Source organism: Micrasema longulum, unplaced genomic scaffold, assembly GCF_059751315.1.
Source record: "Micrasema longulum isolate JH-2025_06_02 unplaced genomic scaffold, ASM5975131v1 h1tg001633l, whole genome shotgun sequence".
In the NCBI taxonomy this organism is placed as follows: Eukaryota; Metazoa; Arthropoda; class Insecta; order Trichoptera; family Brachycentridae; genus Micrasema; species Micrasema longulum.
Genome location: NW_028278813.1, coordinates 422216 through 437892, shown reverse-complemented (window position 1 = coordinate 437892; position 15677 = coordinate 422216). Strand labels below are relative to the sequence as shown.

The 15677-nt window shown below is 29.8% G+C and overlaps 1 protein-coding gene across 1 annotated transcript; it reads right to left on the bottom strand.

Annotated features, from left to right (window-relative positions):
* Positions 1 to 3893: 3893 nt before the first annotated feature.
* Positions 3894 to 15315, bottom strand: LOC148274521 (uncharacterized). The gene is made up of 2 exons (XM_088236995.1): positions 15207 to 15315; positions 3894 to 4335 (listed from the first exon to the last, which is right to left on the bottom strand). Exons 1-2 carry the CDS (start codon positions 15277 to 15279, stop codon positions 3959 to 3961), a joined length of 450 nt encoding a protein of 149 aa, XP_088093121.1. The 5' UTR covers positions 15280 to 15315; the 3' UTR covers positions 3894 to 3958.
* Positions 15316 to 15677: the final 362 nt, after the last annotated feature.

Below are 15677 nucleotides of genomic sequence, written 5' to 3'. Positions count from 1 at the left end.
TTGACATTTTTCACGTCTCAGAGGGAGTTTTTCGTTACAAGATTCTCTTGCTTTTTTAACATATTATTCTTTGGATATTATGTATACTAATGTGTTTTTTTTATGTATACCTAATTTTACCTAATTATTTATATTTGTATGAATTAAGATATTTTATTTTGTAATGTACATATATATGAATAAATAAATGATAAATAATAAATAAATAATACTAAGCTTTAAACATCTATTAAACAAATAGGTAAAACGTCCATAAATCTATCATGCTTTTGAAAACGCAGCAAGTTGGCTACGACCTGACTCAAATCTTTACAGGCCACGAATGTTTTATGAGCTATCTTCACCGTTTCAAGCTCTCAGAAATCAATAGCTGTCCATGTGATGATGAGACACTCCAAGATGTCCCTCATTTGTTGATGCATTGTCCATTTTCAGCTTAGAGCGAATGCAGCTGGAGGCGCGATGCAGAAGTCTGGATGAGGACCTAGAAGATATTGTAACAGTAATAAGCCATAAGGACTTATCACATGAGGTAATATCATACATGGTCAAAATAGTAAAGGTGATTGTTGAAATAAATAAAAATAGGACACCAAATGCCGAACGCTCTCAAAGTGAAACGGAAGATCTGCTTATGCCTGTCAATAGTCCGGCTTCTCCTGTGTGAGTTTCCACCACCAGATCCTCACACTATGGTAAAAAAATTAGAAGGAACATACCTTTTGCAGTAACTATAAGCCTTGTACATAACAATTCAGGCAAAAAATATGCAACTCCTTTATAAAAAAAAATATAAAAAATAGGTAAAACGAATTTCGCATATCATGCAAATGTGTGTTGTGTCAAACCAACAATAATTTTACAAGTTTCCTCATTAAAACATTTTCTTTTGTCATAAAAGTATAACGTTTATGAAATACCCCAATAAAATTTAAGTTTAAAAGTGCACAAAAGACATAGATTAATACGTAATACGTATTAGTAAGTTTACATATTACAACAGAGATGAAGAACATTTAAGATAAGGTAATATAGAAGTCTAGGCATCTACAGGGCTTATGACATGTCAGTGGCCACATTACACACTGTGTAACATTCACCATTCTGCCCATATTTGAACATCTATATTCCTTCAATTCTTTCATCTGTTGATGTTTGTGAAGTTAAAGAGCTGAAACTTTTATTTATGCGGGTGAAATTCATCTAATTGAATTAATTCACCTACATACTAGGCAACGCCTGAAAATGTTATTTTTTCAGTTTCTATACTTCTTCATGGACCAGGTGGATTTATCAACAATATTTTTAGTTTGTCCAAATTTTTGTAGACAAGGACTAGATTCAACTCCCTGGGGAGCTGTTTATATTAACGTATTACAACAGAGATGAAGAACATTTAAGAGAAGGTAATATAGAAGTCTAGGCATCTACAGGGCTTATGACCTGTCAATGGCTGGTTTAAGACTTCTATATTACCTTCTCTTAAATGTTCTTCATCTCTGTTGTAATATGTTAATATAAACAGCTCCCCAGGGAGTTGAATCCAGTCCTTGTCAACAAAAATTAGGACAAACTCGAAATATTGTATTTGTAAGTGTTGTCACTTCTTCATTCGCCTCATAATTAAATTGTCGAAAGATTTTCAAGAATACCCATTTGACAAAGCAACCGAGATGACCACTCGACTGTTGCAGAGTGGGTTACATAATGTCACGTCTTTCCTGTATACGGCCCCTGATCGATCAAGCGGATTTCTCGAAATCTGTGATGACAGAATAGATGTCGGATGACGAACCGTGTATCGACAGAATCGCATGTAAATACATATATGAGTCGCTATTTCAGAGTGTCATCGTTTTCTAGGATTAGACACCAGATACCGTGTACAAACTAAGAGTCTGAAGATGCCCATTAGAGGTTGAAAGCGCTAATTGGTCAAATAAATAAGTGGAAGTATACCAAGTATTTTTTAATTAATAACTTAAATGTAATTATAAGTTATTACATCATATCTAAGAGAAATTTTAACTCCTTTTAAAAATAAACGAATATACATGATTATCAATGCAATTATTTCCGAGATTTTCCACGTGTAATTAAAATAATTGAATATAATTAAATATGGTGTATGTTGTAGTGGTTATGATGTTTGACTCGCACATGTAAAATTTCAGGGACATCTGGGTTCGATCCCCAGTGGGAACACAAAAATTAAATGTGATTTTTCACCAGCCTAGGTGTTCTGTGCTATAATTCACCACTGTAATAGGGCCTTCTGGCATGTTGTGGTGCAAAAAATTTATAAACGTATACCTACAAATATGAAATGTAAATTTGTTTTTATTTTTAATGAATTATTTCGTTTACCAATATTTTGATTATGTACAAATTTCTGTATACAAGGACTGGATTTCATCCCTTGGGGATTTATTAAGATTGACATCCTATAACAAAAGAAATGGTGCACAATTTGGAGATGGAAATAAAAAAGTCTATATATTATATTATAGATTTTTTTTAAGTTAAATTCTTTTAATTTACTCTAATATTTTAATTTTGGTGATCATTTTCTACGAGTTTGAAACTCACCACTAAAAAATGGAAATCAAGTTGGGGTGGAGTGGAGTTCGAACCTCAGATCTCTGATCCGTGAGTTCGCAACACTAGCCACAGGACCACAACCTGATTCAAATTTATTTTATAGATATTAATAAAATAAATACACAAAACGAACTTTGGTTCTAAAAGTTTATGCGGAGCAAACATTAAAAAAGTGATTTGTTACCTGTATTAAAAACTAAAAAATGTTTTTTACGCCGCTGGTGATTTGAATGTTAGGGCATGTTTAGGGAATGTTTAGGGCATAATTATTTTTTTGTATAGGCAAAAACGGGGGAATAAATAGTGTGTTTTTTTGGCACATAGATTTAGACATGAACTGTAAAATTTGACATATTACAACAGAGATGAAGAACATTTTTGATAAGGCAATATAGAAGTCTAGGCCTCTAAAGGGCTTATGACTTATGTTGAATTCAGTCCTTGTCTACAAAACTTTGGACAAACTAAAAATATTGATGATAAATCCACCTGGTCCATGAAGAAGTATAGAAATAAATGCAATTTTCAGGCGTTGCCTAGTATGTAGGTGATATAATTTTATTAGATGAATCTCACCAGCATAAATAAAGGTTTCTGCTCTTTAACTTCACAAACATCAACAGATGAAAGAATTGATGGAATACATGTGTTCAAATATGGTCAGATAGGTGAATGTTACACAGTATGTAAAGTGGTCACTTAAACTAGCCAATGACAGGTCATAAGCCGTGTAGATGCCTAGACTTCTATATTACCTTCTCCAAAATGTTCTTCATCTCTGTTGTAATATGTTATATTAACACCTCCCCAGGGAGTTGAATCTAATCCTTGTCTATAAAAATTTAGAGAAACTCAAAAATTGTTTTTTAAATTTTTATCTAAACCTATTTTTTTTTTCAATTTGGACCAATTTTTTTTTTTTTTTTTTTTTCGCGCCTTATATTCCTTTATAATTAAGAAAATAAAATATTCTACCGAAAACTACTGTTTTTGTCGGTTACGATATTTTGTCGATCATTGCTCGACCTACACACACCAAAAATGGATATTGTATGTGGGTTGTGCATCAATTAAAGCGATATATTAAGCATAATTAATGATTAACGAAAAATATGTTGGTTTTTTGGTATATTATGAAAAAGTTTTCCGTGTATTTGGAGATGTAAAATGTTTCCTTCGGCACCGGGCATCCTCAAAAAAATTGTTTAATTTTTTTTTTTTTATTAGACTAAAACTTTAAATTGTGAAAGAATGAAACATTTTGTTTTTTAAATAATTTATTCAACCTTGTGTTTTAATTTGACATAAAATGGTTTTCTACTGGGTTGAATCTTTATGCATCAGCTTGCACGCGCCTTCAAAGCTTCTTGAGCGAATCCTTCAAGTACTCGTAAAGTTCCAGCAATGACGAGGCAACTTTTGGCATGCTCTTGATGGAATTCTCAACCAACTTTGGATAAGTGACGTTCGGCCCAATTCCCTCCGAAGAATTGTCCGATCTCGAGGAATTCAGAGCCAAAACAGTTAGGTTAGAAGAAGTGTCGGTAGAATTGAGTGTTGAATTGCGAGCAGTTGATGAAGAATTTGATCCTGGTGATAGAGTTACATTTGCTGGTGAACTGGCTGTTGAATTAGATGAAGTTGTATTTGCGGATGAATTGGTAGTTGGATGATGGGTCGGTAAGTTAAATGGGTTCTTACCAAGACCTCCAACATCTATGCCAAATAGTGAATCTGTAAAAAAAAAATACAAATAAAATAAAAAAATTGCATCGATGTACTAACACCTACATACTAGGCAACGCTTGAAAATATTATTTTTTCAATTTCTGTACTTCTTCATGGACCAGGTAATTTATCAACAATATTTTGAGTTTGTCCAAATTTTTGTAGACAAGGACTGGATTCAACTCCCTGGGGAGCTGTTTATATTAACATATTACAACAGAGATGAAGAACATTTAAGAGGAGGTGTAGGTGAAATAATTCAATTAGTTGAATCTCACCTGCATAAATAAAGAATTTAGCTCTTTAACTTCACAAACATCAACAGATGAAAGAATTGAAGGAATATTGATGTTCAAATATAGGCAAAATGGTGAATGTTACACAGTGTGTAAAGTGACCACTTAAACATAAGCCCTGTAGATGCCTGGACTTCTATATTACCTTCTCTTAAATGTTCTTCATCTCTGTTGTAATATGTTAATATAATTAGCTCCCCAGGGAGTTGAATCCAGTCCTTGTCTACAAAAATTTGGACAAACTCAAAATACTGGTTTACCTTACTTTTACAAAGTTATTATGTCAAGTAGTATTTTATGTTTGTGAAGGTGTGGAGCGAGAGGTGAGGGGGATATACAAATAAATCATTTGCAGTTGTTCGGAAGTTGATTAGACAAGAGTGGACTGAAGGCAATTTTTATTTTTTTGATTGTAATATTAATCGCTTTTTCAATTTATAAGATTTCTAAATTCTATAATTTTAAGCCTTATTTTGGCAGAACTAAAATTATTTGCGTACGCATTTAATGGTTAAAAATGTTTTAAAATTCCAAAGAAATATAATTGTTTGTTTTAATCAAAGTTTATCACGAATTTTGATTATGCAGTTAGAAAGAAAAATTTGATAAAGCAGTTTTAACTAAATGCCGTTAAACTCGTGTTTTAGTTCATGGGGAAAAATGAAATCACATATTTTATCCTATGGGATGCATTGCCAAGAAAAGGGTGAATGTTATATTTTTAATAAGTAGAACTTTTAACTCGGTGTTTTTAGTAGAACTTTTAACAATTTTTGAGAACAAAAGGATATTTGCTATCTTTTGGATGTAGCTAGTATACGAGTAACAGGTTTATTTATTAGATGATCGGGCATCTAGCTATATCGCGAGCATACAGCGAAAAGCGGCCAAGTCAAATTTTGTGATCTAAAGCAAAATAAACTTAAAATAAAAAGTGTACTAAATAGCAAAATTATGTATTCGTGTCTATGTATTTATTGTATATACAGCCTAAGCCAATTAAAATAGTTATATTAAGAAACACATGTACAAGAAACTGAAAAAAAAGTACATAAAAAACAAGGGTAATATAATAATGATATACAATATATCAATAAACACGATCAACATAAAGACAATCCAACTTCATCCCACAGTGTGTTAATGGTGAAGAGATCTACGAAAAGCCAGAATCTGCACATTCTGGTCATTGGAGTATAAGAACAAAGATTACTCTTAGAAGATTTGATAAATAGCAGATTTTGACTTCTGGTGACACGACTAGGAACATGATAGGAATTTGATTGCAACAGAGATGGGACATCACTTATAGCATTTATTATTTTGAAAATGCAAATAAAGCCCATCTCCATTATACGTTTTTCCAATAAAGACAAATTGAGAGATCGCTCTATTTCAAAATAGGAATAATTACCGCTTTGCAATCCGACAAACCATGTCACTTTTTTTAGAAAACGATGTTGGATAGACTCGATATGGTCTATGTAAGTTCTATAGAATGAAGACCAAATTGTATTATCGTATGATGGTAAATGTATATGTAAAAACTTCAATCTTGATTTGCCAACTTAAAATAAATATTTCACGTCCACCCTGTAAGATATTGAACCCAGGACCTCAAAAACGGTAGGCAAACGCGCCAAAAACTTCACAATAAGGTGGACTATCTCTACTTCATTGTCTTATTCAGGATTTGTACCTGAGAGTAGCCATCGAGTCGAAACATTCATCCAGGGATCTGATTCTATTTCACATACATGACTGTCACACATAAAAATCACGTATGGTTAACTCTACAAATGCAACCTCTGAAAATTCTGGACAATACGTGATCTTTATAATTTCTTCATCCCCGTAGAGATATCAGTTTATAAATACATTTAGTTTAAATAGTGACAACAGGGAAGAAAGGTATGGAAAACGAGTGCAGAAAAGGGGGTTGTTGGGAGAATAGTTGGGTTAGGAATAGGGAAATATCTTATACTACGAATACCGATAAAAATATATGAAATTAATTTGGAAAAACTTATTTATTTTCAATACGGATATTGTTGAGAAATGTTTTCATACATAACTTTAAAAAATAATTTATTAATAAATATGTCCCTCCGAAAATCGGGGAGGCATTTGAGAGGGAGTGACAGAAAGACAATGTTCAAATACCTTCTGATTTTGGTTGTCCGAAACGTCGGCAAGAAGGAGAAAGCAAAGATGAAAAACAAGAAACACGGCAAAATAACCCAGAAAAAATCACAAGAATCTAAAAAGCCGTGAAAACCTACAAACTTTATTTGAAATACCTATAATATAAAGCAACTTTATTTAATTAACTTTTTTTTTCTACCGACCGGTTTCACAGCTACACAAGATTCATTATCTAATTAGTTTTTTTTATTATTTTATTTGTACAAATACATACATATTACAAAAAAAATATAATAAAAACGTATCCCAAACTCTATGAGGCCAAGGGCCCTGTATTCAGTTGGGATACAACATAATGAAAAGTGGAAGCACGAACATAATTAAACAATTAAATATTATTAAAAAAACATACATACGAGAATATTTCAAGGGGCATTTGGACAACACGCTTAAAAGTATATAAATCAATTAATTATACCTCAATGAAGAAGCTTGTGTAGCTTTGAAACCGATCTGTAGAAAAAAAAATTAAAATAAGTGGTTAAAAACAAAGTTGTTTTATATTTATTTAATTATAATGAATAACCACAAAGTTAGTGCTCCAGATATAAAATTTCAAATAACCTATTTATCTCAATTTTCTGGGACCACATGTCTTCTTGTCAAGAACGACAATTCATACAAAATTTATTCTAATATAATTCCATGAACTTAGAAAGTAATAGAATACTCTTTGCCATAAAGTAGTTTAAAGGTAGAAAAGTAAAATAGATAACGAATCAATAGTTACTAACAAAACAAACTTACTGGAACAAAGTGGAATATTGAACATATTTATGGAGAGCAAACTTTTTGTTACAATAACATTAATTTGTTTATTATAAAGGAGAAAGAAAATAATGGAATATTATGAATAACTAGAAAGCGATAGTGACTAAATATTTACCAATCGATAGTGCCGCCACTCTCCTACCTTTCATGCTCTATTTAAAACAACAAATTTACTATTTGTGGCACTTACTTTATTTATTGTTTAATTCATTTATTTTTACATAATCGGCATAAACAGTACACCCGTTTAGTTATACGATGTCAGTAATGAGGAACTTCAGCCCTACGGGAAATTGGATACAAAAAATGTTTTCTTACGCGGGGTAAAAATTAGAGAATTAAATTGTACTACAAAGTTTCTTGAAAATGTACAGAAAAAATAATAAAAAATACTTTGATAAAAACGCACTACTTTAAATGACGTCACTGGTTCATGTGAATCAACCTATGATCTGAGAGCTATGGAAGATTTCCGGTCTGCTTGTCGCTTCTGGACCAATAGGAAGAACTGAATGAGAATAAGCGGAAATGAACCTCTGACGTTACACGCGGAGTTATTTCAGAAATACAAAACTTTGAAAAATCGTAGCGCCGATAATACGATATATAATTTTTTTTATTTTTTAAATTTGACTTAGTTTAACAGCCTATTAACAAATAAAAAATTCAAAAAAAAACACTGAACTTCCTCATTATGTATGTACTCATATGTTCATTATTATATTTTGTAACTTTTACATTATTTTTATATAACTTTTTTCTTTTCTAATTCATTCAATTTAAATTTGTCTTGTTTCTATTTACTTTAATTTTTAATACTGTTTATAAATGTATGTATTTTTTTTTTTATTTGCAACTTCTAAGTGCCTAACGTTTCCCAATTGTTAAATTGCTTTTATTTTGATACCGATAATGTATTTAATCAATAGCTTACACCACTGTGGAAAATTGATATTGACTGTTTTTACAATTTTCGTTCATATATATTCTTATTCTCAGTATACAATATATGTAAAAACTGTTATTTTTTCCCCAGATAAAAATAAATAAATTGCCTTTAACATATAAATTGAACATAAATATGAAGAAAAAAATACATATGTACGTATATTATAACCATGTATAAATATATAATAAAAAATTATAAAGTTCCATAACTATAACAATAGTTACACGTAAATACACACAGGTAACCAAAGATATTAACAAAACATATATTTGGTCACCCTATTACAATTTTCATATTTTAAAGTTAGAAAGAGTACAACGTAAATTCCTTAGATTCATCAATTACAATCTTAATATACCCACTGAAAATATTGATTACGATAATTTATTATGTACACTAAATATGTCAACTCTTTGTAAAAGAAGAATTATAAATGATTTATTAAATTTAAATAAAATAGCAAATGGCGTATTGGACGTTTCGGAATTAACTAGTGTTATCAGCTTAAAAGTACCTGTTCGAAATACTCGGCAGCTAACGTTATTTTTTTAATCTCCTGGCAGTCACAATTATTGTTACAATTCACCAATACCTAGACTACACCGGCTATGTAACGAGTATGGTGAAGTTGATATATTTCATCTGTCTTTATATAAATATAGGTTAAGTATTCAAAAGGTTATAAATTAATTTGTATAAAATTTCTTAATATTGTTCTTTATTTACTATTCTTTTTTCTCATGAATCTCTATAATAATGTATAAACTTCTATGTATGTATATGCATGTATGTGCATGTATGTGTATGTATATATATGTACATGCATGTATGTATATGTGTGTAAATTTATTAAATATTTTTCTATGTACCCATATACCTATGTTGGTACATTTCCTTATTTTTACTTATTATTGTATCTTTTAGTTTTTCTTATGTTATCTTTAATTTTAACTAAATTTACATACTTATGTTTCACTGCTGCACTTGAATGTAATTTCTAATATATGTAAAAGCCCGTAGGGCGTGTAAATTAATAAATAAATAAAATAAATACATAAATATACATAAATATGAAAAAGCAAAAAAGAAAAACATTTTTAAATTTGAGAAACGTTTAAGAATTATATTACGAGAGAAAAAAGATATCAGACACGTTTTATAACTATCAAGCCCAGAACCAAATATATCAGCCTTGTCCTCATACTGATTACCATATCCGTTTTATGATCATTTTTATATTTTAGAGATATATAAAGTAACTTTGTTTTATGAACCACTTTTTATTGACACAACCGACTAGTTTCGATAACTAAACGTTGTCCTATTCAGGGTTATATAATAACTGAACATACATATGTGAAAGAAACATTGAACAGATTAGTGGGTGCCGATAAGAATAGAAGAGGGGGTAATTGTGTTCAAGGTGAGGTAAGACTTTACAGGGAAAACATTTAAAAAATTAATAAATGAATATTTACGAATACGGAATGGATTACGCCTATTATGATCAATATTAATCGGAGGGTCTTTTCGTGATGAAATTTTTTACTTATTGTCTAGAAAACAAAAATATTTTGAAAACGACATGACAGTATTTTTCTACCAAACCTCGGACGGCCAATTTTGTGGCAGTCAAATCTTGTCTTCTTTTTTCAAATAATTCTGTTAAAGTTATGAAAAATTATTTGAGCAAAGAATGTTGTAAATATATTATCTTTTTTAACTGCACTTTGCATTTGTACAGAAAATTTCTTCATGGGGTCGATTATTTGGGATAGTTGCTGAATGTGCATCTTGAGTGGTTTATGCTATGTATATGTGCCGCATGTAATGTATATGTTTGTGTATGTTTTATACGTGCGTTCATGTGTGTGCGTGGATGGCTCGGAGTGTACATTCGGTATTTTTATTTATTTTAATTTATTACCTCCATTGAAAACGCAAATGTCAATAATTATTCTTTTCTAACTTAAAATTCTTATTTATTTTTTTGTCACATTTAATGTTTAGATCTTTTTAATTTATGAAAACTTAATTGGTCTTTTTATGTTAAAAAATTGTAGTTTTTAATACTTATTTTGTATGACTGTATGTTTTCTGAATAAAATAAAATGAAATAAAATAAAATAAAATAAAATAAAATAAAATAAAATAAAATAAAATAAAATAAAATAAAATAAAATAAAATAAAATAAAATAAAATAAAATAAAATAAAATAAAATAAAATAAAATAAAATAAAATAAAATAAAATAAAATAAAATAAAATAAAATAAAATAAAATAAAATAAAATAAAATAAAATAAAATAAAATAAAATAAAATAAAATAAAATAAAATAAAATAAAATAAAATAAAATAAAATAAAATAAAATAAAATAAAATAAAATAAAATAAAATAAAATAAAATAAAATAAAATAAAATAAAATAAAATAAAATAAAATAAAATAAAATAAAATAAAATAAAATAAAATAAAATAAAATAAAATAAAATAAATATAATGTTATATTATTAAAAACTCGTACCTACATTATAATAATTCAAAGTTAAATTTGAAAACTTGTTGGATTTACAGTATTTTTGTTGTCTTTCAATGTTGCTTATCATTTCAAATAACATATGGAAATATTCTTATTGTGCCTCAGTTTTTACTATTCGAAATTGTCAAATTTCATTATTATTATTATTATTATGATTCTGTTAACCGATGTTATTTTGTTGCGTTTACGTATGCCATGTTGTCGTGTGGTTTAATTTGTTCGCTGTTCTGACATTTGCACTCACTTTCTACAGTGTAACCCTTAGAGTATATACATCTTATATGCTCTAAGGTGTAACCACGTGTAAAAAATAAATAAACATAATATTCCATTTTTGAGATTTGGAATCGAAAAACCAGTGGTTTCATTTTACAAGAACGTGGGTCAAACAACTCATTGATTGTAGAACGATAGTAAAACTATTTTGGGTTACCGAAATAGTTTTACTATCAAACAACCGAGCATTAGACACTGATATTTTTTTCGATGCTTCGTTATTATATTAACGGTAATTATCTGGTAAGGAAAAACGATCTGAAAGATCTAGGTGTGATTTTAGATAATAATAATAATAATAATAATCACAGTTTATGAACAAAATAACAATTACTTTATCTACTACATATACACTTAGGTAAGATTTCTCTGGATCATGTCTAGTCTGCCTAACTAGGTACAACCTATTTTAAGGCAGACATTTTTATGCAAAAATAAACAATAGCATTACTACCTATTAGTTAATTTACTATACAAATATACAATATTTATTTATACCATTTATTATTTAAGAATGTACTTTGAGTAAATTTTCCGATTTTTCTCGACCTAAACCCAGTATCCATTTTTTTGCAATTTTTTAAAAATTGAATCCGGGTCATGGTTTTACAATGTTCGGGTAACATTCTAAATATTTTGGGTCCCAGAAACCTGAAATTTCTTTGCCCAAATTCGGAGTTTGTGATAGACCCCATGACCCATCCTCTAGTTTGACTTCTGGTGGTGTGGGAGTGTTCCTTTTGGGATTTGATAGAATAATTTGCTTTCACAAACATTATTTTTCTAAAAATATATAATTGCCTTATATCTAAAATCACAAATAACTTGAACGGCTTTTTAAAAAATATTTTAACTTTTGATTTTTGAGCAGATTCGAGAGGTTTTAATTTTGATTTATTAGTGCCTCCCCATCCTATTATGCCATAAGTTATAATTGAGTTACGTAAAATATAATATAGTTGTTTGAGTTTAATTAGGATAAAAAAATATTTATTAGATTCCCATATTCAAGCATCCGTGTAGGCTTACATAAACCTGGGCGTTATTATAGGAACCACTCGATCATTTTTAATAACCACATCACTCAAAATTTAATTTTCGCAGCCATCTTGAGTTTTGCTTAGAATCCTTGACTTACAGTTTGTATACCACAACTAAATGGGATACAAAATAGATTCTTAAAACGTCTGGATCGTAATTCCCGCACTTATTTTGAATCGTACGAAGTCTCTTCTTCCTTTCACAGCTTAATTTCCCTTACTAAACGTAGAAGCACTACTGATTTATCTTTATTTTTCGAAATTTTGAACAATTTTATCAATAGTCCGTTGCTCTTAAAGCATATATCAAGGAATTTTCCCGTTCAGTCAACACGGCAGATTTTTTTTTACAATCCATTGCTTAAAAAAATAAGGTTCACTATACTTTGTCCCCATTTACATAGATATTTAAAATTCTAAATTTTGTGACATAAAAAATATTTTTTTTGATACACTCAAGTGAAACATTTGTCAGTGTGTAATTAATTTATGCATCTTTTAATATGTTTATGTTATTATCGTAAGTAAATTTGGGATTGATCCCTCTCCTCCACTCTTCCACCCTTCCACTTCTATACTTATTTTCCACATCCCCAATCTTCTTACAGTGCTCTTTTCTTTTCTTAAATAATATTTTATGTTTTTCTCTTTATTATGTAATATAATATATCATTATATTCACAAAAAACTTTAACTGGACGTGTGTATTATTTTTACATTTTATAAACATAACATCTGTGTTCTTGCCTAATAAAAATAAAATTAAACAATATAAAAATTAAATAAAATAAAAAAAAATTAAATAATAATGCTGGCTTAATAAAGTGGCATCACTTTCGTGAGATTAAAGTTAGATGTTAGAGCTAGAGATGGTTTTTCAATTTTTTTCAAAATTCGTGACACTCTAATTAATGGAGATTTTAACCTCAATTTGTAATGTGTTTTAAAATTATTTTGCACAACGTTCATTTGTACTTTTTATACAGGAAAAAAATGAAATTATCTTCCACTGGATATAATACAAAGTATCGATACTTATTTCTTTTTTAAAAATACACAATGGTTGATGGCTCAAGATAGAAAATAGTAAGAAGACCGACTGATGTACAGTAACATGATGAGATGAATATTTTATCATTATTTTGCTCAGATGCATCTCTCCCATATCGCACCGAGAGTGTTTTATATTTTGGAAGAGCGTTTTAAGCTCTCAAGGACAAAAACTGTTTTCAAGAGAGGAGTAGTACTAGATTTTCCTTAGTGGGAGGGATTTGAGTGGGAAACTCCTTGATGATTTTCCGAGTGTTTGAGATTACTGTTTACCATATTGATGTGCCGTATATTTTGTTTTTCCAAATTATTTTTATTTTTCTGATCCTATATAATATTTGTGATAATTCTCGTGTCAACTACTTGCTGATCTCAATTCAACACAGGATTTGAAGTCCCAAAGAGTTGGGACTTATGTCTCAAATAATCCGTAGTAAACAACCTATAAGTAAATGAATAAATATTTTTTTTTATATAATATGCATTTATACGTATTTTTGTTTATTTTTAGACTTTTATAACAATAATAATAATAATAAACATGGTTTATTAACAAAAATAACAATTACTTTATCTGCTACATACACAGTTAGGTAATAGATTTCTCTGGATCATGGCTAGTCTGCCTACTAGGTGCAACCTGTTTTAAGGCAGACATTTTTATGCAAAATAAACAATAATATTACTACCACCTACTAGTTAAATAATGATACAGTTATACAATATTTATTTATACCATTTATTATGTAAGAATGTTTTTGAGCAAATTTTCCGACTTTTCTCGACCTAAACCCAGTAACCATTTTTTTACAAATTTATCAAATGGAATCCGGGTCATGGTTTTGCAATATTTGGGTTACATATTGAATATTTTGGGGCCCAGAAACCTAAAGCTTCTTTGCCTGAATTCAGAGAATATAATCAAAACAATGCTCCACAAAACATAGCTAAGGAATAATTGCTAGCTATCTTAGAACAGGTTATACCCAGTGAGGTAGTTAACAACCATACATACAATGTATATTATGTACCTTTTTTACATTGTTATTTGTTTTTTCTATTGTAAGAATAAAGCCATATTCTGTAAAAACACAAGCGGACACCACAAGAAGGAAGAACCTGCTAAGAACATCAGAGATGAGAAAGAACATAATTTTACCCTTTGAATGTCATCTTTAGGGTTAGTGACTTTGCCTGAACGGCGACCCACGGTATCTTCTGGCTTAAAAACATAGAAAAGTGGTTCTGCTGTAGCTTCAAATTCTTATTTAGAGCCGCTGGAGACAAAATAAAAATTGCCATGATGATAGCCAACCTCCATTGTGGAGTGGCACCATAAAAGAAGAACTCAAAATGGTCATTTTTAGGGTTAGTGACTTTGCCTGAACGGCGACGGTATCTTCTGGGTTAGAAACTTAAAAGAGTGGTTTTTCTGTAGCTCAAAATTCTTATTTGGAGCCGCTGGGGACAAAATAATTGCCATGATGATAGCCAACCTCCACCGTGGAGTGGCATCATAAAAATAAAAAGATAGTTATAAAAAAGAACATTGACTAATATAAAGCTATAGTATCGTCCTCCTCACACCTAGAATATCCAAGTGAGAAGCAATCGTAATTTAAAAAATAATAATTGTGATAGTCCTAACAATGATATTTCCTTCTTCTCTGTTGAGATATAGTCTCTTTACATAAAATCACAAAAAGGTTGAAGTGTCTACAAGGATTCCAATTCGCTTAAAATATCCTACCTGAGACTCCATTTTGGACAATCTGAAGAACTACGAACGCAGTAAGGAAGTTGAAAAACACCTTGGAGAACATTTTGGGTGAACTTGTTTTCCAAAACTGTATTTCTTTGTCTACTGAAAGTTTTCGAATGGCGATTTGTCAGCGAAAGCAAGTGATGTATAGCGGTTGTGGTCGTGACTTACTTTGTGTTTTTTTAATTATTTTTTTACTGTCCATTTATATGAATTATTTACACGACACGTTATTTACAACTACATGTGTAGTTTCGATAACGGCCGCACGATTTTAGGAGCAAATCGAATCGCTCACTTCAAAACGTTGAAATCTGAAAAAACCGTTAGTAATCCATTTTTAATTATTACTCATTTAAAAAAAAATATGTATTTCTTTGAGGGGCGGATTTAACAGTATGCATTTTCGTTCATTTTACGATTTATATAAGAAAACGTTCCTTGTGCACGCCTGAATCA